The sequence below is a fragment of the Oncorhynchus masou genome, chromosome 15 (assembly GCF_036934945.1).
Source record: "Oncorhynchus masou masou isolate Uvic2021 chromosome 15, UVic_Omas_1.1, whole genome shotgun sequence".
NCBI classification, from domain to species: domain Eukaryota; kingdom Metazoa; phylum Chordata; class Actinopteri; order Salmoniformes; family Salmonidae; genus Oncorhynchus; species Oncorhynchus masou.
Window position 1 is genome coordinate 36305838 of NC_088226.1, and position 26924 is coordinate 36332761.

Consider the following 26924-nt stretch of genomic DNA (forward strand, 5'->3'; position numbering starts at 1 on the left):
ATACTTTCCGAATGCACTGTAGCTGCCAGTCATGTCCACAAGACTAGAGGATGGCATCTCAGGCCACAGGTCCATAAACTCCTTCCAGGGCAAAGGTCAATAGAACATTTACTGAAAAATGTGCAGTTGTTTTGCTGGCTCACATTTGCCTGATGACTCCCACTGAATTTTTCCGCTGCTCTATCGATCACTATATACTTCTGTCTGAATCGTTCGTGGTAACAAGAGGCATTGTACAAAACAATGTAATCAGTGATTGGATCGTCTGTAAACAATAAAAGTATCAAAAGGCAATGACGAATTTTTGAACCGTTGCTTTACCCACCTAGGTGTTCTGTAGGGCAGGTAGTTAGCTCCTGGTGATGCGTTGGGCAGACCACCTTCTGGAGAGCCCTGCGGTTGCGGGCGGTGCTGTTTCCATACCAGGCGGTGATATAGCCCAACAGGATGCCCTCTATTGTGCATCTGTAAAAGTTTGTGAGTTTTAGGTGCCAAGCCAAGTTTCTTCAGACTCCTGAGGTTGAAGAGGCACTGTTGCGAGATCTTCACCACACTGTCTGTGTGTGTGGACCATTTCAGTTTGTCATTGATGTGTACGCTGAGGAACTTCAAGCTGTCCACCTTCTCCACTGCTGTCCTGTCGATGTGGATAGGGGGTGCTCCCTCTGCTGTTTCCTGAAGTCCACAATCAGCTCCTTTGTTTTGTTGACGTTGGGTGACAGGTTATTTTCCTGGCACCAAATTCCCAGGGCCCTCACCTCCTCACTGTAGACTGTGTCATCATTGTTGGTAATTAGGCCTACTACTGTTGTGAGTGGCCACGCAGTCATAGGCGAACAGGAAGTACAGGATGGGGCTGAGCACGCATCCTTGTGGGGCCCCAGTTTTGATTATCAGCGAAGTGGAGGTGTTTTTTCCTTTCTTCACCACCTGGGGGTGGCCCATCAGGAAGTCCAGGACCCAGTTGCACAGGGCGGGGTTCAGACACAGAGCCTCAAGCTTAATTATGAGCATGGAGGGTACTGTGGTGTTGGATGCTGAGCTCTAGTCAATGAACAGCATTCTTACATATGTATTCCTCTTGTCCAGGTGGGATAGGGCAGTGTGCTGTGCAATGGCGATTGCATCGTCTGTGGATCTATTGGGGCGGTAAGCAAATTGAAGTGGGTCTAGAGTATCAGGTAAGGTAGAGGTGATATGATCCTTGACTAGTCTCTCAAAGCACTTCATGATGACAGAAGTGAGTGCTATGGGGCGATAGTCATTTAGTTCAGTTACCTTTGCTTTCTTGGGTACAGGAACAATGGTGGCCATCTTGAAGCATGTGGGAACAGTAGACTGACCATGACCATCACAGCCCTAGATCCACAGCCTTAGCAGTCGTCATACCTTAGCAGTTGATACCAATGTATGATATGTTGTCAAATACATTTGTTCAGTTGTACTAGAACCATTGGATTACCATGTTTGCACTGTGGTTGAGTTCAGTGTAGCCTATAGGAGGGAACATGATGCCAGAGTTGTTATGGAGATTCAACTGCTATGCATGGTTTTTTGCCACTAATTGATTATCTAAGGGGCCTGCCAATTAGCCACATAAACAATACCGCTCTAAATGTCGCTGCTCACTAAATCACATTCTGCCAGTTGTCTTGAAACATTAAGTCAGGAAAATTGCCTTCCTTTATTTTCCTTATGCTGATTGTAAACAAGAGCTAAGTGGATTTGGCCTTGTTTGCCAAGTGAAATGTACTGTTGGCTTCCACTCTGTGCTTCTCTTAGATTTCCCCTTCATTGAGCCATTGTAAGGAATCAAAGGGTTCTATTCGGTCTGTATCACTGAAGTGTTACAGTTTGCGTGCTAGAAATATAAAGGTAATTTCCGATTGAGCCAACATATGCAGTGTTTACAGTGAATGCAGTCTCTAAACATTGCTGAAATGGCACCCAATTCCATATATGGTGCACTACTATACCTGTGGGCAGGGTTGGGTAGGTTACTTTCTAAATGTAATCCATTAGTTACTAGTTACCTGTCCAAAATTGTAATCAGTAACGTAATTTTTGGATCAACCAAACTCAGTAACGTAATCTGATTACTTTCCCCTTAAGAGGCATTGGAAGAAGACAAAAATGTATGTTACCAATTGAACGACATCTATTACAGGATAAATAAATGTTAAAGTTTACATAGCTGGCCATATATGGATGTTACATTTTACTTTATGGGTTGGTTATGTAGGCTTCTTCTAACCCATCCTTTTCTACTATGTATAATAATACGATTAAATTATATCTTTACATTAAAAACCAAAGTCTATCAGAATTCCAGTCATTCCAATAAATGTTATAGCCCTTGATCTACATGAATAGGATTGGAAAAGTATAACTAAGCCAAATTGTTTTACCTAAGAATGACCTTAGCCAGCCCTACTCTGTTGTTTATGATTTTGTTGTCATGGAGGAATGATTGGGCTCATTGATTAGAGTTGAAAATAAATGCTGCGCTCATGAAATGGCATGCTTAGAGCACTATTGAAAAGTGCTATTTGCATGTGAAAAATGAATGCCATATGCTGCATTTGCTATAGGCCTATTGTTTACCTTTTTGTTGGTGACACTTTGATATCTTCATAGTATGCAGCTGTTTAAAGGGCAAATCCACAGAAAACAGTTTCCCCGCCTCTGTTTTTGTAAAAAGCTGGGTGATGGGTCTGGAGAAATGTAACCACTCTCAGATTAATAGACAGAGCTATGGATGCAAGGACTGACCATCCATGACATAAAGATTATTGTTTGTTTACATTTATAATATTTACAAACATTGGAGTAAAACAAACTTATATTTTGGGTTCTGAACTAACTTCATGAGTTACATTATTCTAGAATCCACGGATGTATAAATATATATAATTTATAATTCCAAAAATGGATGTAGCAACTACAGATTTAATTTAATTCTTTAATTCTATCAAAAGTGTGCAGGTTTGAGCATGTGTCCATTAGGCATATGGATTCATTTTTTTTATCAGCATGAATTGGATTGAGCAATAAAAGCCCCACTTTTATTCCATAGGCTTGGATCTGCACTACAAAGCTGTCCAAGAGCAGATTTTTCTCTGGTTGTCTACTGGTTTCATAAACAATGATTGATAGGCAGTTAAAATTTCTTGAATTCAAACATTGTTGTGTTCAAATACACATTTAGATTTGTGAACAGCCGTCCACAACAACCGCAATCCGTAAAGCGCAAATAACTAAATAAGAGAGCAGCAGTGTGATTCACATCAATGCTCTATGTCGTAAACAAAAATAAGTGATATCCGTATCGCCGTAAACTACACCACTGCTTTCATCCTTACCTCCAAGAATTTATTCAAGTTTGATAATCTTTGGATGCAGTCGCACCATTGGAAGACATAGCTTGGACTGTAGCCTACAAGAGCCTATTCCTGCTATTTTCCCGCGATCCATCAAACACATCTGGTGTGTCATCATAGTGGTCTCTGACTTGTGGTCAGACTCGCTCAGGTTGAACAAACTTACACTTACACCTTTTTTCAATGCTGATTTGAATGTCATTGTGAAAACAAAGTGTCCAAGATTTTTTTTCTTATTAATTTAAAAGTAATCAAAGTAATCATCTAGTTTTTCAAAAGTATCTGTGACCTGACGAATTGAGGCTGTTCTGAAGGCAAAAGGAGGTGTAACTCAATATTAGGAACGTGTTCCTAATGTTTTGTACACTCAGTGGAAGTGTTATATAATTTTCCACTTTTAAACCTTGCCAAGATGGCCTTATAAATGACAGATTAATAATTGTATTCATATAGCCTATATGTTCCCCCTCTTTTTTCAGTTTCTGGAGTGTGTGGGAGGGGGGTGTTTGTGTCTGTATTTCCAGTAGTGGAATGTTACTTCCAAGATGGCGTAGCAGTCAGACGTCTTTGTCCTGTCGTGTCCCTTGTATATATCTTTTTACATCTTTTTATTCGCATATCTTCGTAAAATATTTTCCTAAACCTCAACTTCTAAATACTCTCCTGCAACCTACCTCACCCAATGTGGCGTGGATCTGCTTTTTTCTAAAGTATTTCTATTTACCTCGGATCTGGAATCCCTCAACTGAAGCTAGCCGGCTAACTACCTACCAGCTATCAGTCAGCAAACCATTGCTAGTTGACATCAGCTAACCTTTAGCTCGGAAAGCTCTCGCCAGTTCGAACAACGTGACTCAAACCAGAGCATAACGGACGTATTTCTCTCCATATCCCCAGATTCCTACCGCAAACTCTGAATATCTGGATCTTCGCAACTAGCTAACCGCAATCCCGGGTGACCACTCCTGGCTAGCGTTTCCATCCCGGAGCAAGCACCAATTAGCCTGAAGTTAGCCCGTCCAGCTCACTTCTGGGCTACAATATCCGGACCCCTTCTACTGCCGGTACAGGGCACGGAACCCCACTGATCCTCTACGACTGGAATACCGACATCTGCCCGAGGATTCCAACAGGCCCCTCAGGCCCGCTGAAGGCCCATTCTGCTAACCTGCTAGCTACCTAGAGCTACTTGGAACCCTACTAATTCCACAACTGGTCTATCGACGTCACCGCACAAAGAGGCAAAAACAGACTTACCCCCATCGCGACGTCCCCCAAAGGCTAACTTGCTAGCCCCGGTCTGCTAACTGCTAGCTTGCCTGCCCCGGTCTGCTAACTGCTAGTACCTGCTAACTGCTTGCTTGCTAACCTGGTCGGCTAACTGCTAGCTTGCCAGCCCCGGTCTGCCATCTGCTAGCTTGTTTAGCCCCGCCTACTAACTGTTAGCCCGTTAGTATCAGCCTGCTAACTGTCTGAATTGCTGTGTCCCCAGTCAGCCCAACCACTCACTGGACCCATATGTTCACTTGGCTACGCATGCCTCTCTCTAATATCAGTTTGCCTCGTCCATTACTGTCCTGGTTAGTGATTACTGTCTTATTTCACTGTAGAGCCTCTAGCCCTGCTCAGTATGCCTTAAATCAACCACGTTGTCCCACCTCCTACATATATGATGACATCACCTGGTTTAAACGTCTCTCTCTATATCTCTCTCATCATTACTCAATGCCTAGGTTTACCTCCAATGTACTCACAACCTACCTTACCTTTGTCTGTACACTATGCCTCGAATCTATGCTATCATGCCCAGAAACATGCTCTTTTTACTCTCTGTTCCAAACGTGCTAGACGGCCAGGTCGTATAGCATTTAGCCGTACCCTTATCCTACTTCTCCTCTGTTGATGTAGAGGTTAATCCAGGTCCTGCAGTGCCTAGCTCCACTCCCACTCCCCAGGGGCTATCATTTGTTTACCTCTGTAACCGTAAAAGCCTTGGTTTCATGCATATTAACATTAGAAGACTACTCCCTAAGTTTGTTTTACTCACTGCTTTAGCACACTCTGCCAACCCGGATGTCTTAGTCGTGTCTGAATCCTGGTTTAGGAAAACCACCAAAAACCTTAATCTCCATCCCTAACTATAACATTTTTCGCCAAGATAGGACTGCCAAAGGGGGCGGTGTTGCAATCTACTGCAAAGATAGCCTGCAGAGTTCTGTATTACTATCCAAGTCTGTACCCAAACAATTTGAGCTTCTACTTCTAAAAATGCACCTTTTCAGAAACAAGTCTCTCACTGTTGCCGCTTGCTATAGACCACCCTCTGTCCCAAGCTGTGCCCTCGATACCATTTTTGAATTTATTGCCCCCATCTATCTTCTGAGCTCGTACTACTAGGTGATCTAAACTGGGACATGAAACTGGATCGTGAATACAGCCTCAGGCTCATTAGCATAACGCAACGTTAACGATTTCTGAAAATCGCAAATGAAATGAAAATAATATGCCTGCTCTCAAGCTTAGCCTTTTCTTAACAACACTGTCATCTCAGATTTTCAAAATATGCTTTTTAACCATAGCAAATCAAGCATTTGTGTAAGAGTATTGCAAGCTAGCTTAGCATTTTGCGTAGCATTTAGCACGCAACATTTTCACAAAAACCAGATAACCAAATAAATAAAATAATTTACCTTTGAAGAACTTCGGATGTTTTCAATGAGGAGACTCAGTTACATAGCAAATGTTCAGTTTTTCCTGAAAGAATCTTTGTGTAGGAGAAATCGCTCCGTTTTGTACATCACATTTGGCTACCGAAACGAACCGAAAATTCAGTCACCAAAACGTCAAACTTTTTCCAAATTAACTCCATAATATCAACCGAAACATGGCAAACGTTGTTTAGAATCAATCCTCAAGGTGTTTTTTCACATATCTCTTGCAGTTCGTGGAAGCCTGCTTTCCCCTCAGAATCGCATGGAAAAATACCAGCAGTTGAAAATGACGCACCAATTTCGACGAAGGACACCGAGCGGACACCTGGAAAATGTAGTCTCTTATGGTCAATCTTCCAATGATATGCCTACAAATACGTCACAATGCTGCAGACACCTTGGGGGAAACGATAGATAGGGCAGGCTCATTCCTGTCGCATTCACAGCCATATAAGGAGACAATGGAAAACAGAGCCTCAAAAATCCTGCTGATTTCCTGGTTGCAGTTTCATCTTGGTTTTGCCTGTAGCTCCTGTTCTGGGGCACCCACAGTCAATATCTTTGCAGTTCTGGAAACTTCAGAGTGTTTTCTTTCCATAGCTATCAATTATATGCATAGTCAAGCATCTTTTTGTGACATAATATCTTGTTTAAAACGGGAACGTTTTTCATCCAAAAATGAAATAGCGCCCCCAGAGTTTCAAGAGGTTAACACCCCGGCCATCCTACAATCCAAACTTGATGCCCTCAATCTCACACAAATTATCAATGAACCTACCAGGTACAACTCCAAATCCGTAAACACGGGCACCCTCATAGATGTCATCCTAACTAACTCGCCCTCCAAATACACCTCTGCTGTTTTCAATCAAGATCTCAGCGATCACTGCCTCATTGCCTGCATCCGTAATGGGTCTGCGAACAAACGACCAGCCCTCATCACTGTCATCAATCCCTAAAACACTTCTGCGAGCAGGCCTTTCTAATTGACCTGGCCGGGGTATCCTGGAATGACATTGACCTCATCCCGTCAGTAGATGATGCCTGGCTATTCTTTAAAAGTGCCTTCCTCACCATTTTAAATAAGCATGCCCCATTAAAAAATGTAGAACTAGGAATAGATATAGTCCTTGGTTAACTCCAGACCTGTCTGCCCTTGACCAGCACAAAAACATCCTGTGGTATCCTGCATTAGCATCGAATAGCCCCCGTGATATGCAACTTTCAGGGGAGTTAGGAACAAATATACACATGCAGTTAGGAAAGCTAAGGCTAGCTTTTTCAAACAGAAATTTGCATCCTGTAGTACCAACTCAAAAAGGTTTTGGGACACTAAAGTCCATGGAGAATAAAAGCACCTCCTCCCAGCTGCCCACTGCTCTAAGGCTAGGAAACACTCACCACCGATAAATCTAATATAATTGAGAATTTCAATAAGCATTTCTCTACGGCTGGCTATGCTTTCCACCTGGCTACTCCTACTGCCCGACACCCTCCAAGGCAACCAGCCAAAGCCCCCACCATTTCTCCTTTACCCAAATCCAGATAGCTGATGTTCTGAAAGGGCTGCAAAATCTGGACCCCTAAAATAATGAGCCGGGCTAGACAATCTGGATCCTCTCTTTCTAAAATTATCTGCCGAAATTGTTGCAACCTCTATTACTAGCCTGTTCAACCTCTCTTTCGTATCGTCTGAGATTCCCATAGATTGGAAATCTGCCGTGGTCATCCCCCTCTTCATCCCCCTCTCCCTGTCTTTTTATTAAGGTCTTCGAAAGCCAAGTTAACAAACAGATTACCGACCATTTTCAATCCCATCGTACCTTCTCCGCTATGCAATCTGGTTTCAGAGCTGGTCATGGGTGCACTTCAGCCATGCTCAAGGTCCTTAATTAACGGCATCATAACCGCCATCGATAAGAGACATTACTGTGCAGCCGTATTCATCGACCTGGCCAAGGCTTTCGACTGTCAATCACCACATTCTTATTGGCAGACTCGACAGCCTTGGTTTCTAAAATGATTGCCTCGCCTGGTTTACCACCTGCTTCTCTGATAGAGCTCAGTTTGTCAAATCGGAGGGCCTGTTGTCCGGACCTCTGGCAGTCTCTATGGGGGTGCCACAGGGTTCAATCCTCGGGCGAACTCTCTTCTCTGTATACATCAATGATGTTGCTCTTGCTGCTGGTGATTCTCTGGTACACCTCTACGCAGACGACACCATTCTGTATACTTATGGCCCCTCTTTGGACATTGTTAACTAACCTCCAGACGAGCTTCAATGCCAAACAACTCCCCTTCCTTGGCCTCCAACTGCTTTTAAACGCAAGTAAAACTAAACGCATGTTATTCAACCGATCACTGCCCGCACCTGCTTACCCGTCCAGCATCACTACTTTGGATGGCTCTGACTTAGAATACGTGGACAACTACAAATACCTAGGTGTCTGGCTAGACTGTAAACTCTTCTTCCAGACTCACATTAAGCATCTCCAATCCACAATTAAATCTAGAATTGGCTTCCTGTATCGCATTAAAGCATCCTTCACTCATGCTGCCAAACATACCCTCGTAAAACTGACCATCCTACCGATCCTCGACTTCGGTGATGTCATCTATAAAATAGCCTCCAACACTCTACTCAACAAACTGGATGCAGTCTGTCACCAAATCCCCATAAACTACACACCATTGCGACCTGAACACTCGTTGGTTGGCCCTCGCTTCATACTCGTGACCAAACCCACTGGCTGCAGGTTATCTACAAGTCTCTGCTAGGTAAAGCCCCGCCTTATCTCAGCTCACTGGTCACCATAGCAGCACCCACTCGTAGCACGCGCTCCAGCAGGTATATATCACTGGTCACCCCCAAAGCCAATTCCTCCTTTGGTTGGCTTTCCTTCCAGTTCTCTGCTGCCAACAGCCCATCTATTTACCTACCTCATCCCCATACTGAATTAATGTATTTATCTTGCTCCTTTGCACCCTAGTATCTCTACTTGCACATTCATCTTCTGCACATTACTTCACCACCATGGCTTATTTATTGCCTTAACTCCCTTATCTTACCTTATTTGCACTCACTGTATATAGACTTTGTTTTCTTTTGTTCTACTGTATTATTGACTGTTGTGTAACTCTGTTGTTGTATGTGTCAAATTGCTATGCTTTATCTTGGCCAGGTCGCAGTTGCAAATGAGAACTTGTTCTCAACTAGCCTACTTGGTTAAATAAAGGTGAAAATAAGAAATAAAAAAACACCGGTATCTCAATGGGGAACAGGTGACAGGGTCTCAAGTGTTGTTCCTTCTATTTCCTCTCCCCTCACTCTCTTCTTTCGCTCTTTTCTTTATCCCTCTGTCTGTCTATCACGGACTCTCTCTCTCTATAGTATTTATACAGTAATTGTGTATTATCAACAGTAAAATACTCTGAAATGTTTAACTGCAGCATACTGTAAATGATGGTGCATTGTGGGAAAATGTTTTGGCTGGGGAAACAATTTCTGTATTTTGAATGGTACTGTAATTCCACCCCACAGAATACAGTTCTGTATCTTTGGAGCGCCAAAAACTTTGACCCCTAGTGGGTTCAGGGTATTGTTGTTTCTGTCTCATTAACATATGTTGAGGCGTGCCTTTTCAGAGACTATTTGTTTCACCCATGAGTGAGAATTCTGTACCAATTGAACTGCTATATGGTTATAGGTCTCCATTCATTTCTATAAGGAACAGATTGGAGTTACAGCTAATCTTAAACCTTAAATGGTTGAGCATTTGCCATGTCCTTCAGGTCTGTTTTGCCCAGTAGCTGCTGCCATTTTGGAAGCCTTTGTTAATTAAGGATCTTACCCGTATTTTACATTTTTGCCTGAAATGACATACCAAAATCTTAACTGCCTGTAGCTCAGGACTTGAAGCAAGGATATGCATTTTCTTTATACCGTTTGAAAGGAAAGACTTTGACGTTTGTGGAAATTTGAAATTAATGTAGGAGAATATAACACATTGGATCTGGTAAAATATATTAAAGTAAAACATGCTTTTTAATTTTTTTGTCCCATCATCTTTAAAAATGCAAGAGAAATTCCATAATGCACTATTCCAGGTTAGGTGCAATTTAGATTTTGGCCACTAGATGGCAGCAGTGTATGTGCAACGTTTTAGACAGATTCAATGAACCATTGCTTTTCTGTTCAAAATGTTGTATCAAGACTGCCCAAATGTGTCTAATTGGTTTTATTAATAGATTTTCAAGCTCATCACTGTGCACTCTCCTCAAACAATAGAATGGTATTATTTCACTGTAATAGCTACTGTAAATCGGACAGTGCAGTTAGATTAACAAGAATGTAAGCTTTCTGCCCATATCAGATATGTCTGTGTCCTGTGAAATGTTCTTGTTACTTACAACCTCATGCTAATCATATTAACCTACGTTAGCTCAACCGGGGGGATCCTGTAGAGGTTGACAGCTTCTACCCCCCAATCCATAAGACGGCAGAACAATTAATCAAATGGCCATCTGTACTTTGTACATTGACCCCCGTAAGCATTTCACGGTAAGGTCTACACCTTTATTTGTCACATGCGGTCTAAACGACGCATGTGACAAATACGATTAGATTTTTATTTGAACAATAGTTAAGATGGGGAGAGGTTTGTCCTTAATAAAGTGTTGCTCTGCCATCTTAACAACGCTATAAAACAGGGCATGTCCTACAGGGCAGGGCATGTCCTACAAGTGAAGAGGTAGTTAGGAAAATTACAATTGGCCCAGAACAGGGCAGCACGGCTGGCTCTTAGATGTGCATGGAGAGCTAACATTAAAAATATGCATGTCAGTCTCTTGGCTCAAAGTAGAGGAGAGATTGACTTCATCACTACTTGTATTGACATGTTGAATGCACTGATCTGTCTGTTTAAACTCCTAGCACACAGCTCAGACACCCATGCATAACCCACAAGACATGCCACCAGAGGTCTCTTCACAGTCCAAGTCAAGAAGAGACGATGGGAGGTGAACAGTACTACATAAAGCCATGACTACATGGAACACTATTTCACATCAAGTAATTCATGAAAGCAGTAAAATCAGATTTAAAAACAAATTGGATAAAAATACACCTTATTGTACAGCAGGGACTGTGAAGAGACATGCAGGAACAGAAACGCATACACACATGCACATAGATTTTGTGATGTAGATATGCGGTGTGAGATTTATTGTAATGTTTTTAAGATTGTATATATCTACCTTAATTTTGCTGGACCCCAGGAATAATAAATACAAATAAATTGCAATTACCAAAGAATTATGTAACAACATGCTAATAAAATGTTGCTCCAAAAGTAATGGCAGTTTTATTACACGGGCACAAGACCAGTTTAATGTTAAGTGTTGATAGTGCTAACGGTAACAAAATACAGCTATTAAGTGTTGAAAGGAAACTAAATATCTAAAAACTGCCTTCTGGAATCAACTACAGCCAATGTAGGTTGTTACCAATCCCTTTTGGCCCGACAGTCTAGGGGGGGGGGGAATGGTAATGAGACCCGTAACATAACTCATGCAATTTATAATAGTGACAAAGTAAAAGTGTGAACGAAATAACCACGACAACTGAAATCTACCTTCAAACTCAGGGTTTATTAATAAACACACGGTAATGGAGGGAGCAGGAAAAGGGGCTGAGCTGGACCCAAGGAAAGAAACAATAAGTACTCAAAAAAAACACCCCTAAGCTAGACTAGCCTACTTTAACAACAGATAACTAACCAACCAAAAATACAGTGGGTGGTCCGCCCAGTTCTAACTAGTGTATTTAACAAAGTTTACCTACGGGTAGTGTATGCCCATGGGCGACTTGTCTTGGTTCCCCCTTTTCCCACCAGCAAACAAACACCATAACCAAAAACAATACTCACAGGTGATGACAAAGTGCTATGGAGGTGCTCAAACAAAAGAGAGGTCAATACACAAAGAGAGTGAAACAGAGCGAGAGTGAAACAGAGCGAGAGTGAAACAGAGCGAGAGTGAAACAGAGCGAGAGTGAAACAGAGCGAGGAGCGAGTGAAACAGAGAGATCTACAGACATGGCATTTACAGAGAGATTGAGCTCCACAGCAAACAACTGACAGGGTTTTTAAACAAAGGGAAAGGAGCGGTGATTGGGTAGGAAACAGGAGGAGGTGTGTCTTCTGATTGATGATTGGAGAGTGATGATTTTCACCTGTGAGGGGAGAAGGAGAGAAAAGAACACAGGATACACACACAGGATACTTGTATCCGTAACACTCCCACCCTTAAAAGAGCAAGCCTCGGGATTATGACCACAGTATTACAATGAATACTCACAACAACAACGTCAAACTTGCAAAACATACCAAAAATCATCATTTACACACGAGACAAAGCATCTGCCAATACATTATCAGAACGCTTTTTGTGGCAGATCTCCAAATTATAATTTTGTACAATCAGCGCCCAACGCATAAGGCGCTGGTTCTGGTTGTACATCCGGTGGAGAAACACTAAGGGGTTATGGTCAGTATATACTATCACTGGTAGGGCACTGGAACCAATATATACGTCAAAGTACTGCAGAGCCAACAACAAAGCAAGAGCTTCTTGTTCCATTGTCGCATAGTTTGTTTGACATTTATTACATTTAAAAGGAAAAACAAACAGGATGATCAACTCCACTCTTGTCCTGCTGCAGTAGAACAGCACCAGCACCTCTGGCACTAGCATCTACCTCAAGTTTGGTTGTTCAAAATCCGGAGCAGCAAGTACAGGGGTACTACATAAGAGGGCTTTCGCAGATTCAAAAGCTCTTACAATCAGGGGACCACACAAATGATCTAGCCGGACTGAGCAAATCGGTCAATGGAGCAACTACCGCAGAGACATTTTTACAGAAGCTACGGTAGTAGCCAACCATCCCTAAAAAGCGGCGTAGCTCTCGTCTGATGGTAGGTGCAGGGAATGCAGCTATAGCCAGGACCTTGGCATCAACAGGGCGCACCTGTCCATGGCCAACCTCTTTACCGAGATAGGTAACAGTAGCCTTCCCAAACTCGCACTTTGCCAAGTTCAGGGTTAGAGAAGCAGCTGCCAACCGTTCACATACTACCCTTAGAGAGTCAACATGATCTGACCACTCAGACGAATAAATCACTACGTCATCAAGGTATGCACTACAATTAGGAACGCCAGTTAATACAGAGTTAACCAGTCGTTGGAAAGTGGCTGGTGCATTTCGCATCCCAAAAGCCATGACTGAGTTCTGTAGGAAGTTGTCTGGGGTCACAAAGGCAGAAATCTCAGAGGCACGTGAAGTTAACGGAACCTGCCAGTAATCTTTTAAGAGGTCCAACTTAGTTACACACTTAGCAGCACCAATAGTGTCGATACAGTCGTCCAGTCTGGGTAACGGGAACGAATCTGGCATTGTGACAGAATTTACCTTTCGTTAATCTGTACATAACCTGGACGTACCATCAGGTTTAGGAACCAGAATGCAAGAAGAGCTCCAAGGGCTTGAACTTGGCATAGCCAGGTCATTCTCCAACAAATATTTCACCTCATCCCTCATTATCATCCTCTTGGAAGTGTTGATACGATATGGCTGTCGCCTGATAGGTGTAGCATTTCCAACATTAATTTCATGTTCCAACACGTTTGTGCGAGTAGGAACGTCATTAAAGAGACATGGAAAACTGTGTAGTAGCCTCACAATATCATTAGCCTGTCCATCCGTTAAATGAACCAGACTTGACTGGATAGACAGCAGCATTTCTGAGTTGGGCAATCTAACACACTGCTCTTGAGTATTGTGCAACTCCAATCCATCAACATCAATGTGACAGTCCACTATCATCAATGTGACAGTCCACTATCATCAATGTGACAGTCCACTATCATCAATGTGACAGTCCACTATCATCGCAGTAGTAGCAGAGGAGACAGCAGTACCTTCCTCTGTTTTTGAACTCTAACTGTGTGATGGGTCGGGTGTGGTAAGCTTTCAACATGTTAATGTGACACACACAAGATTGGCATTGTCTATCAGGAGTTTGAAGCACAGTCAGTTTCACTTATTTTCTTTTCAATTAAATAAGGACCAGAGAAACGAGCAAACAGTGAAGATCCTGGAACAGGTAATAACACCAGTACTTGGTCACCTGGCTGTAGTGGACCAGAAACAGCCTCTTTATCATAGTGTCTTTTCATGCTCCTCTGTGAGGAAGACAGAGCTTCCTTTGTGAGAGCACAAGCTTGGTGTAGTCGCTCACGAAAGCGACTAACGTAGTCCAACACATTCTCATCTCCTGTACACAACTCTTGGGACAAGAACTGTTCTTTAAGGACTTTCATTGGCCCTCTCACTGTGTGACCAAACGCTAGTTCAGCCGGGCTGAAACCTAGGGACTCCTGCACAGTTTCACGAGCAGCAAACAAAACGAGAGGAACTCCCTCATCCCAATCTTTCTCAGATTCCAAACAATATTTACGTAGCATAGACTTCAGTGTCTGATGCCATCTTTCAAGCGCACCCTGAGACTCTGGGTGATAGGCGCTTGACACACGGTGCGTAATTGACAAGGATTTTAACACCTGCTTGAAGAGCTTGGATAGGAAATTGGTACCTTGATCGCTTTGTACCATCTTAGGTAACCCAAATGTCGTGAAGAATTTTATTAAGGCTTTACTCACTACCGGGGCTGTAATCCTTCGCAGAGGAATAGCCTCGGGGTATCTTGTAGCCATACACATAATCGTTAACAAAAACTGGTTACTCGATTTTGTCTTCGGTAACGGTCCGACACAATCAACCACCACATGCTCGAATGGTTCACCTATGACAGGTATGGGACAAAGAGGAGCGGGAGGAATAACCTGATTTGGTTTTCCTGTTATCTGACATGTGTGGCATGTCCGACAGAACTGAGCCACATCTTGTTTTAAACCCGGCCAAAAGAAATGTTGAAGGATCCGATCATAAGTCTTTGTGATTCCTGAATGACCAGACCACTGGTGATCATGAGCAAGGGATAACATATTTTGTCGAAAGGCTGTAGGAATCACTATTTGATAAACAGCATTCCAATCTCCTCCCGCGTCAACATGGGATTTCCATTTACGCATGAGGAGATTACCATCAATGAAGTAAGCCACGTTCTTCTTTACATCTTCCAATGAGACAACACTAGAAAAACATTTAGCAAGCTTGTCGTCAACCTTTTGGTTAGCAATCAGCTGCTCATGAGTGACTGGTAACTGTATTGCATCAGCAATAAGTTCAATGTTCTTTGATTCTTTCCTGGGCTGTTTGTCAGAGGTGATCAGCTTCTCAGAGGTATCACACAATCCATCCTCTTGAGCAACCTCTTTGAACAGAACAGTGTTTGACAAATCTATCACTTCACCCTCTTGTCGTGCCTGAGCACAAGTGACAGCACAAGCGGGGAACACATGTGGATAACTCTGTGCCAGTTCATTCGAGAGAGAGTGGTCACTTTTATCCAATACTTCCAATACGGGTACTACCTTTCCTCCGGCAATATCGTTACCCATTATAAAGGTCACACCTTTCACTGACAATATAGAACGTACCCCCACTCTGAATATTCCACTGATTAACTCAGAGTGTACCGTCACAAAGTGCAATGGCACTGGGACAAAACCCATTTCAATACCCTGCACTAACACACTGTATCGTCAGATAAGGGCAACACATCAGACAATATAAACGACTGCGCCGCACCAGTATCTCTAAGGATTTTAACTGGACGCTGAGATGCTTCGTCATTTGTTAGGGACACAAACCCCTCGAAAATGAACGGTTCATAACTGCGGTCGGGGACTGAGACTTTCAAACTACAGTTACCCTGAGGCACCTGTTTTGTTGCAGACCTCACAACCGTACGAATTAGACCAACACCTGTTGGCGGCTTGGCACGAAGAGGCATCCCTTGTTTGCGTTTAAGCATGAAGCAATCATTAATCATATGTCCTACTTTATGACAATAGAAACAGGGATGCTCATTTTTCTGGCGTGGTTGATATACTACTGCTGGCCGACTAGGGCTAAAGGTAGGAAACTCAGTGGCTCTACTCTCAGTTTGAGCCGAAAACACACTCGTGCGTCAACACAAACTCGTCTGCCAACACAGACGCTTCTGCCAGGGAGGATACTTTGTTTGTTTAGGTAAACTACAATGCGTTCGGGTAAGCAATTTTTAAACCCTTCCAACAAGATTAACTCCCAGAGAGAGTTGAAATCAGTTACCTTACTAGCAGCATGCCATTTATCAAACAGATTTCCCTTGTCTCTAGCAAATTCCGCATAAGTCTTACTAGAAGACTTTCTATGAGACCTAAATCTCTGTCGTATGTCTCAGGCACAAGCTCATAGGCATGAAGAACAGTAGCTTTGACCACTTCATAATTCAAACTGTCCTCCAGAGGTAGCGCTGACAACCTCTTGGGCTTTACCAGTTAATTTACACTGAAGTAATAGACACCATACCTCTTCAGGCCATTTCAATGATATGACTATACGCTCAAATACACAAAATAGGAGTCAACCTCTGACTCTCTGAACAAAGGTACTATGGCAATCTGCCTACTAATGTCAAACGTGTTTGAGGATACAGCTGGTGAGGACGGCTCACAAACAGGCACAGTAGGAACAAAGGCTAGCCTTGCTGTCTGCCTCCAGTTCCATCTGGCGCATTTTGAACTCCAACTGCCTTTGTTCTCTGTCTGCCTCAATTTTACACATCTCCAACTGCCATTGTTCTTTCTTTTTCTGCCTCAATTTTACACATCTCCAACTGGAGAGTCTCTCGCCTAATTTGGGCTCTCTTCCGCCTCCAGTTGGAACTGTGCTAAACGGACATCCCTCCTGGCATCACCGTTTGACAGTGGGGAGAGTGGATCAAAACGGGACAATGTGGCTGGTGTTTTAGCCTCACCCTCATTATCAGACACCAATGGGCTTACAGGAGCAACAACATCCCCTACAGGGGTAGTAGGCTCAGGCAGCTGTAACACAAGCACTTGCTCTTTCAACAATACATTTAACACCAGATTTTTAACCTCTGCCTTAACTAAACTCTGCGGAATCGATATTGAATAATGGTCAGCCACGGTCATTAAATCAACTCTACGACATTTATCAAAAACCTCCCACGAAGGGTTATCCAAAAAGGACTTCAACTCAAAAGTAGCCATCTTAAACTACTTCACAAGAGCGAAAATAGCACACTAATTCTACAGCAGCTATGACGCTCAACACTGAACAATCTACAGGAGCGGCATGGGTGTCAGTAATGACAGATCCCGGATGAGCCCCCACTTATGATACGAATCCCTTTTGGCCCGACAGTCTAGGGGGGGATGGTAATGAGACCCGAAACATAACTCATGCAATTTATAATAGTGACAAAGTAAAAGTGTGAACGAAATAACCACGACAACTGAAATCTACCGTCAAACTCAGGGTTTATTAATAAAACACACGGTAATGGAGGGAGCAGGAAAAGGGGCTGAGCTGGACCCAAGGAAAGAAACAATAAGTACTCAAAAAAACACTCCTAAGCTAGACTAGCCTACTTTAACAACAGCCAACTAACTAACCAAAAATACAGTGGGTGGTCCGCCCAGTTCTAACTAGTGTATTTAACAAAGTTTACCTACGGGTAGTGTATGCCCATGGGTGACTTGTCTTGGTTCCCCCTTTTCCCACCAGAAAACAAACACCATAACCAAAAACAATACTCACAGGTGATGACAAAGTGCTATGGAGTTGCTCAAACAAAAGAGAGGTCAATACACAAAGAGAGAGTGAAACAGAGAGAGTGAAACAGAGAGAGTGAAACAGAGAGAGTGAAACAGAGAGAGTAGGGAGAGTGAAACAGAGAGATTGAGCCGCACAGCAAACAACTGACAGGGTTTTTTAAAAAAGGGAAAGGAACGGTGATTGGGTAGGAAACAGGAGGAGGTGTGTCTTCTGATTGATGATTGGTGACTGATTGGGGAGTGATGATTTTCACCTGTGAGGGGAGAAGGAGAGAAAAGAAACACACACAGGATACACACACAGGATACTTGTATCTGTAACATAGGTGGAAAATCATGTTAGTTTCTATTCCAAAAAAACTACCCATTTAAATATCTTATAGCATGTGTTTGAAACCAGAACGCTGGACAAAGAAGTTTGAAGTTGTTTTTTTGCTAAGCATCCAACTTTTGTATTGTTGTTTGCAAATGGCTTTGAATTTCTCTGCAATATTTTCAGGTATGATAAAATGAATAGCAGCTTTCAACCTTTTCAGTGGCATGCTGAAAAAGTAGTACAGTAGTTGAGCATCACCTTATGTATACTTAGCAGTACAAAATATCATTCAGGAGAATGGACATTTACATAATGTTCAGATATACTGTAAATGTATAGAGTAGAACAATTGACAGTCAGATAGATTGTAATAGTATAGGGGTTCTGTTCATTTCTGTCTTTAACATGCAGTTCCAGATACAACTCCACCATTAGTTGAAGGCAGCTAATCATATAGTTTATGAAAAGTATTCAAACATGGTTTATAAAGTAGTTGCTTTCTCAGATCTGTATTCTAATATTTAAATTGTTTTGTTACTTTTGGAGATCTTTATTCAAATAGTTTTAAAAAGTAGTCATTTTTGGGGTATCTGTATTAAAATAGTTGTAGTCGCGTCCAAACTAACAATTTGGTCACCTACCCACCAAAAAAGACTTTACACAAAGCATAATTGAAACTATAGTTACCTCAGGCCTGGTACTTTCCCTTAGTTTCTTTCCCACAATTTCTCCAGCCAAATAGTATTCCCACAGTTCAGAGTATATCAGCTGTGACGGAACCATAATGTCCTCAATGTCAGTTGCATGAAATGTTGTTTCGTTTGTTGTTGATTTATGACTTACGGTCTGATTGCAGTGTGGACAGACACTGCTTCCCAGTGGCCATAGCAGCACTGCAGATTGTGACCTATAGACTAACTATGATTAGATGTTTGGGTCGTAATGAAGACTCCGAGCGCAGTATCCATGCTGTATGGTTAGTATCTTACTTGGCTCTTTAGGTATGATTTGCGACTTGGATCCATTGACTCAAATCAAGGATGTCTCGTATTTGTTTCCCATGTTCCTTTCCTTGACTAACTGTGTTGTTTGTCCCTGTAGGGGAACCCTCCTCCTGCTTCTGTCAATATGCACATTGTCTGCAGAAGAAGACTACCGAGCACAAGGTAAGCAGCCTCCACCTCCCCATCTCAACTCCATCTCTACATCGTAACAGTCTACACCAAGCCTATGTCTGACCCGCATCCATTAGCCATTTCTGTTGCCATATATTTGTCGTCTGTTGTGGATGAGAGAGTGACCTTCTCTAGCTTTAAAGGGATGACACTTTACAAAACCCTGGTTTACGATGGCCTGTTCTTTCTTCCAAAATGGAAACAGTTTAGCCATTCAAAGTGTTGAGTGTTACAGGGGTCTTGTGTGGGTGTGATAGGCATGGGTCTTAGTTGGACCAAGTGACATTTCACTTGTTGGCACCAGGCAGTATCTGAGAGGGAGGGTGAATATTGACTCCTGGTTGTAGAGTTGGACAATGCCAGCACTTCTAATTTGTTGTTGCCATTGCTTTAGGGTTCAAACTTGCACAGAGAATGATATAACGTAAAATAAGTGATTTATGACATTATGCTATCATCAAGGACATGAAATCTTCTTTGTTATGTGTTATTATTGGTATGTGGAGCTACTCTCCTCTTCCCATTCTTTTTTAAAACCCTTCTTTACATGCTCTTGGTCCTCAGGTCCTAGAATACAGGCAGAGACAGCCCAAATAGTCAGTCTCTCTCTCTCTCTCTCTCTCAAAAGTTACAAAAGAATAAGACATTTCACATATTATTTGCAAATAGTTAAAGTACAAAAGGGAAAATAAAGAAATCTTGAAATCACAAATCTTGCTGCTGTGATGGGACACTGTGGTATTTCACCCAATAGATATGGGAGTTTATCACAACTCCCATATTTCAAATTCTTTATGGGTCTGTGTAATCTGAGGGAAATATGTGTCTCTGATATGGTCATACATTTGGCTCAGTTTCCACCTCATTTTGTGGGCAGTGTGCGCATATCCTGTCTTCTCTTGATAGCTAGGTCTGCCTATGGTGGCCTTTCTCAATGTTATTTGTAATAATTGTTTAGTTCTCTCATGATTTGGTTGGGTCTAATTGTGTTGCTGTCCTGGGGCTCTGTGGGGTCTGTTTGTGTTTGTGAACAGAGCCCCAGAACCATCTTGTTTAGGGGACTCTTCTCCAGGCTCATCTCTCTGTAGGTGATGGCATTGTTATGAAATGTTTGGAAATCTCTTCCTTTTTGGTGGTGGAAGAATTTAATGTCTCTTTTCTAGGTTTTTGACCATTAGTGGTTATCGGCCTAATTCTGCTCTGCATGCATTATTTGGTGTTTTACGTTGTACACTGAGGATATTTTTGCAGAATTCTGCATGCATAGTCTCAATTTGGTGTTTGTCCCGTTTAGTAAATTCTTGGTTGGTGAGCGGACCCCAGAACTCACAACCGTAAAGGGTAATGGGTTCTATAACTAATTCAAGTATTTTATCCAGATCCTAATTGGGATGTTGATTTTTATGTTCCTTTTGATGGCATAGAAGGCCCTTCTTGCCTTGTCTCGCAGATCGTTCACAGCTTTGTGGAAGTTACCTATGGCGCTGATGTTTAGGCCGAGGTTTGTATAATTTTGTGTGTCTAGGGCATGTAGTCCCAAACTGGGGTACCTCAGGGGTGCGCGCAATGCCGTCGGGGGTACGCAAAACTAAAATGTGATTCACGTTTCTTTTTTATAACTACATTTAATTGTAATTTTTTATTTTTATTCTTCACATTTTCAAACAGTCTATTTAGTAAGGCCCGCATCCATTGAGACACATACCAGCTCTACTGGTAGTACCGCTGAAAAACAATTGAATTCAGAAGTTTACATACACTAAGGTTGGAGTCATTAAAACTCCTTTTTTCAACCACTCCACAAAGTTCTTGTTAACAAACTGTAGTTTTGGCAAGTCGGCTAGGACATCTACTTTGTGAATAATATTTCCAACAATTGTTTACAGACAGATTATTTCCCTGTATCACAATTCCAGTGGGTCAGACGTTTACATACACTAAGTTGACTGTGCCTTTAAACAGCTTGGACAATTATGTCATTATGTCATTGCTTTAGAAGCTTCTGATAGGCTAATTGACATCATTTGAGTCAATTGGAGGTGTACCTGTGGATGTATTTCAAGGCCTACCTTCAAACTCAATGCCTCTTTGCTTGATATCATGGGAAAATCAAAAGAAATCAGTCAAGACCTCAGAAAAAAAATTGTAGACCACCACAAGTCCGGTTCATCCATTGGAGCAATTTCATAATGCCTGAAGGTACCACGTTCATCTGTACAAACAATAGTATGCAAGTATAAACACTATGGGACCAGGCAGCCGTCATACCGCTCAGGAAGGAGGCGCGTTCTGTCTCCTAGAGATGAATGTACTTTGGTGCGAAAAGTGCAAATCAATCCCAGAACAACAGCAAAGGACCTTGTGAAGGTGCTGGAGGAAACAGGTACAAAAGTATCTATATCCACAGTAAAACGAGTCCTATATCGACATAACCTGAAAGACCACTCAGCAACGAAGAAGCCACTGCTCCAAAACCTGCAGTTTGCAACTGCACATGGGGACTAAGATCGTACTTTTGGAGAAATGTCCTCTGGTCTGATTAAACAAAAATGAACTGTTTGGCCATAATGACCATCGTTATGTTTGGAGTAAAAGGTGGGAGGCTTGCAAGCCGAAGAACACTATCCCAACCGTGAAGCACGTGGGTGCTTTGCTGCAGGGGGGACTGGTGCACTTCACAAAATAGATGGCTTCGTGAGGAGAAGAATTATGTGGATATATTGAAGCAACATCTCAGACATCAGTCAGGAAGTTAAAGCTTGGTTGCAAATGGATCTTCCAAATGACCATAAGCATACTTCCAAAGTTGTGGCAAAATGGCTTAAGGACAGTAAAGTCAAGGTATTGGGGTGGCCATCACAAAGCCCTGACCTCAAACCGATAGAACATTTATGGGCAGAACTGATAAAGCATGGGCGAGCAAGGAGGCCTACAAACCTGACTCAGTTACACCAGCTCTGTCAGGAGGAATGGGACAACATTCACATAACTTATTTTGGGAAGCTTGTGGAAGGCTACCCAAAAATGTTTAACCCAAGTTATTAAACAATTTAAAGTCAATGCTACCAAATACTAATTGAGTATGTAAACTTCTGACCCACTGGGAATGTGATGAAAGAAATAACAGCTGAAATATATCATTCTCTCTACTATTATTCTGACATTTCACATTCTTAAAATAAAGGGGTGATCCTAACTGACTTAAGACAGACTTTTTTTTACTAGGATTACATATTAGGAATTGTGAAAAACTGAGTTTAAATATATTTGGCTAAGGTGTATGTAAACTTCCAACCTCAACTGTAGATAATCTGTCTGCTCCGGCCATGCCCCTTACTGCTCATCCTGTGTCTCCTTGACCTGCCGCCACTCCCCCAGTGCTCTCTCCCTCTGTGTGTGTGATTGTTTGGGCGGAGACAGGTGTGCTGGAGTTCGAGCCGATCTCCACCAGCTGCAACCTGTTCCATAATCAAGACCTCTACAAATACTCAGTCATGCCACTTCCAAACTGCCAAATCATAATCTCTGCTCACTCAGTCTACGTTTATAGTCATGTGTTACTATTTAGATCCTGTCCCAACCTCTCTCGCTCCAGCCTCAGCAACTGGTTTCCTGCAACTTGCCTGAGCTTCCATTGGCCTGCACTCCATCTTCCCCCTGTGTTTCAATAAATACCTTGGTTACTTCATCCCAGTCTCCTCGTCTGAGTCTGCTCTTGGATTTCCCTGTTCCACTCCATGTAACAAAAAGTGAAATAAGCAATACAAAAAAATAACAGTAAACATTGCTGTGAGACAGAGAGAGAATGTAGTTGTACTCCCAGGTCAGGCCCTTGTTTCCAGTACCACCGAAGGACAGTCTTTAGTCAGGCAGCTTGAATATGTGTTGCCATCCAGGGCCATGTCACAGCATGCAGTGGCCTGATAGGGAGATGACGACAAATGCATTGCATTACATTACATTTACATTTAAGTCATTTAGCAGACGCTCTTATCCAGAGCGACTTACAAATTGGTGAATTCACCTTCTGACATCCAGTGGAACAGCCACTTTACAATAGTGCATCTAAATCATTAAGGGGGGTGGTGAGAAGGATTACTTATCCTATCCTAGGTATTCCTTGAAGAGGTGGGGTTTCAGGTGTCTCCGGAAGGTGGTGATTGACTCCGCTGTCCTGGCGTCGTGAGGGAGTTTGTTCCACCATTGGGGGGCCAGAGCAGCGAACAGTTTTGACTGGGCTGAGCGGGAACTGTACTCCCTCAATGGTAGGGAGGCGAGCAGGCCAGAGGTGGATGAACGCAGTGCCCTTGCTTGGGTGTAGGGCCTGATCAGAGCCTGGAGGTACTGCGGTGCCGTTCCCCTCACAGCTCCATAGGCAAGCACCATGGTCTTGTAGCGGATGCGAGCTTCAACTGGAAGCCAGTGGAGAGAGCGGAGGAGCGGGGTGACGTGAGAGAACTTGGGAAGGTTGAACACCAGACGGGTTGCGGCGTTCTGGATGAGTTGTAGGGGTTTAATGGCACAGGCAGGGAGCCCAGCCAACAGCGAGTTGCAGTAATCCAGACGGGAGATGACAAGTGCCTGGATTAGGACCTGCGCCGCTTCCTGTGTGAGGCAGGGTCGTACTCTGCGGATGTTGTAGAGCATGAACCTACAGGAACGGGCCACCGCCATGATGTTGGTTGAGAATGACAGGGTGTTGTCCAGGATCACGCCAAGGTTCTTAGCGCTCTGGGAGGAGGACACAATGGAGTTGTCAACCGTGATGGCGAGATCATGGAACGGGCAGTCCTTCCCCGGGAGGAAGAGCAGCTCCGTCTTGCCGAGGTTCAGCTTGAGGTGGTGATCCGTCATCCACACTGATATGTCTGCCAGACATGCAGAGATGCGATTCGCCACCTGGTCATCAGAAGGGGAAAGGAGAAGATTAATTGTGTGTCGTCTGCATAGCAATGATAGGAGAGACCATGTGAGGTTATGACAGAGCCAAGTGACTTGGTGTATAGCGAGAATAGGAGAGGGCCTAGAACAGAGCCCTGGGGGACACCAGTGGTGAGAGCGCGTGGCGAGGAGACAGATTCTCGCCACGCCACCTGGTAGGAGCGACCTGTCAGGTAGGACGCAATCCAAGCGTGGGCCGCGCCGGAGATGCCCAACTCGGAGAGGGTGGAGAGGAGGATCTGATGGTTCACAGTATCGAAGGCAGCCGATAGGTCTAGAAGGATGAGAGCAGAGGAGAGAGTTAGCTTTAGCAGTGCGGAGCGCCTCCGTGATGCAGAGAAGAGCAGTCTCAGTTGAATGACTAGTCTTGAAACCTGACTGATTTGGATCAAGAAGGTCATTCTGAGAGAGATAGCGGGAGAGCTGGCCAAGGACGGCACGTTCAAGAGTTTTGGAGAGAAAAGAAAGAAGGGATTCTGGTCTGTAGTTGTTGACATCGGAGGGATCGAGTGTAGGTTTTTTCAGAAGGGGTGCAACTCTCGCTCTCTTGAAGACGGAAGGGACGTAGCCAGCGGTCAGGGATGAGTTGATGAGCGAGGTGAGGTAAGGGAGAAGGTCCCCGGAAATGGTCTGGAGAAGAGAGGAGGGGATAGGGTCGAGCGGGCAGGTTGTTGGGCGGCCGGCCGTCACAAGAAGCGAGATTTCATCTGGAGAGAGAGGGAGAAAGAGGTCAGAGCACAGGGTAGGGCAGTGTGAGCAGAACCAGCGGTGTCGTTTGACTTAGCAAACGAGGATCGGATGTCGTCGACCTTCTTTTCAAAATGGTTGACGAAGTCATCTGCAGAGAGGGAGGAGGGGGGGAGGGGAGGAGGATTCAGGAGGGAGGAGAAGGTGGCAAAGAGCTTCCTAGGGTTAGAGGCAGATGCTTGGAATTTAGAGTGGTAGAAAGTGGCTTTAGCAGCAGAGACAGAGGAGGAAAATGTAGAGAGGAGGGAGTGAAAGGATGCCAGGTCCGCAGGAGGCGAGTTTTCCTCCATTTCCGCTCGGCTGCCCGGAGCTCTGTTCTGTGAGCTCGCAATGAGTCATCGAGCCACGGAGCGGGAGGGGAGGACCGAGCCGGCCTGGAGGATAGGGGACATAGAGAGTCAAAGGATGCAGAAAGGGAAGAGAGGAGGGTTGAGGAGGCAGAATCAGGAGAAAGGTTGGAGAAGGTATGAGCAGAGGGAAGAGATGATAGGATGGAAGAGGAAAGAGTAGCGGGGGAGAGAGAGCGAAGGTTGGGACGGCGCGATACCATCCGAGTAGGGGCAGTGTGGGAAGTGTTGGATGAGAGCGAGAGGGAAAAGGATACAAGGTAGTGGTCGGAGACTTGGAGGGGAGTTGCAGTGAGGTTAGTGGAAGAACAGCATCTAGTAAAGATGAGGTCGAGCGTATTGCCTGCCTTGTGAGTAGGGGGGAAGGTGAGAGGGTGAGGTCAAAAGAGGAGAGGAGTGGAAAGAAGGAGGCAGAGAGGAATGAGTCAAAGGTAGACGTGGGGAGGTTAAAGTCGCCCAGGACTGTGAGAGGTGAGCCGTCCTCAGGAAAGGAGCTTATCAAGGCATCAAGCTCATTGATGAACTCTCCGAGGGAACCTGGAGGGCGATAAATGATAAGGATGTTAAGCTTGAAAGGGCTGGTAACTGTGACAGCATGGAATTCAAAGGAGGCGATAGATAGATGGGTAAGGGGAGAGAGAGAGAATGACCACTTGGGAGAGATGAGGATCCCGGTGCCACCACCCCGCTGACCAGAAGCTCTCGGGGTGTGCGAGAACACGTGGGCGGACGAAGAGAGAGCAGTAGGAGTAGCAGTGTTATCTGTGGTGATCCATGTTTCCGTCAGTGCCAGGAAGTCGAGGGACTGGAGGGAGGCATAGGCTGAGATGAACTCTGCCTTGTTGGCCGCAGATCGGCAGTTCCAGAGGCTACCGGAGACCAGGAACTCCACGTGGGTCATGCGCGCTGGGACCACCAGATTAGGGTGGCCGCGGCCACGCGGTGTGGAGCGTTTGTATGGTCTGTGCAGAGAGGAGAGAACAGGGATAGATAGACACATAGTTAACAGGGTACAGAAGAGGCTACGCTAATGCAAAGGAGATTAGAATGACAAGTGGACTACACGTCTCGAATGTTCAGAAAGTTAAGCTTACGTAGCAAGAATCTTATTGACTAAAATGATTGAAATGATACAGTACTGCTGGAGTAGGCTAGCTGGTAGTGGGTGCGATGTTGCATACTTTTCCTCACCAAAACCATATTAGCATGTACTGCACATGTTGCTAAACAAGTCAACCATTTTGTTAGTTTAGCTGATAAATTGAAATTCACATGCAATATTCAGTTCATAAGCATTTACTAATACCTCTGTAAGGCAGGGTTTCCCAAACTTGCTCCCCCCCTCGGTGCACATTTAGTTTTTTGCCCTAGCACTTCACAGCTATTTCAGTTAACCAACTATTCATCAAGCTTTGATTATTTGGATTAGCTGTGTAGTGCTAAGGCAAAAAACTAAACATGCACAGGGGCGGGGGACCCTGCGCTAGGGCACAGGTAGG

General features: G+C 43.8%; 1 protein-coding gene across 2 annotated transcripts in view; it reads left to right on the plus strand.

Annotated features, from left to right (window-relative positions):
* LOC135556192 (collagen alpha-1(XXIV) chain-like) overlaps positions 1 to 26924 on the plus strand; it is a 205384-nt gene that overhangs the window by 16510 nt on the left and 161950 nt on the right. The window contains exons 1-2 of one of the 2 annotated variants that reach the window (XM_064989186.1): positions 19110 to 19191; positions 19317 to 19381. In XM_064989186.1, the coding sequence (XP_064845258.1) occupies positions 19136 to 19191; positions 19317 to 19381 (121 nt within the window). In that variant the 5' untranslated portion in view covers positions 19110 to 19135. Of the gene's footprint in view, positions 1 to 19109; positions 19192 to 19316; positions 19382 to 26924 lie in introns of those variants that run through there. The other variant, XM_064989185.1, reaches the window with a different exon arrangement.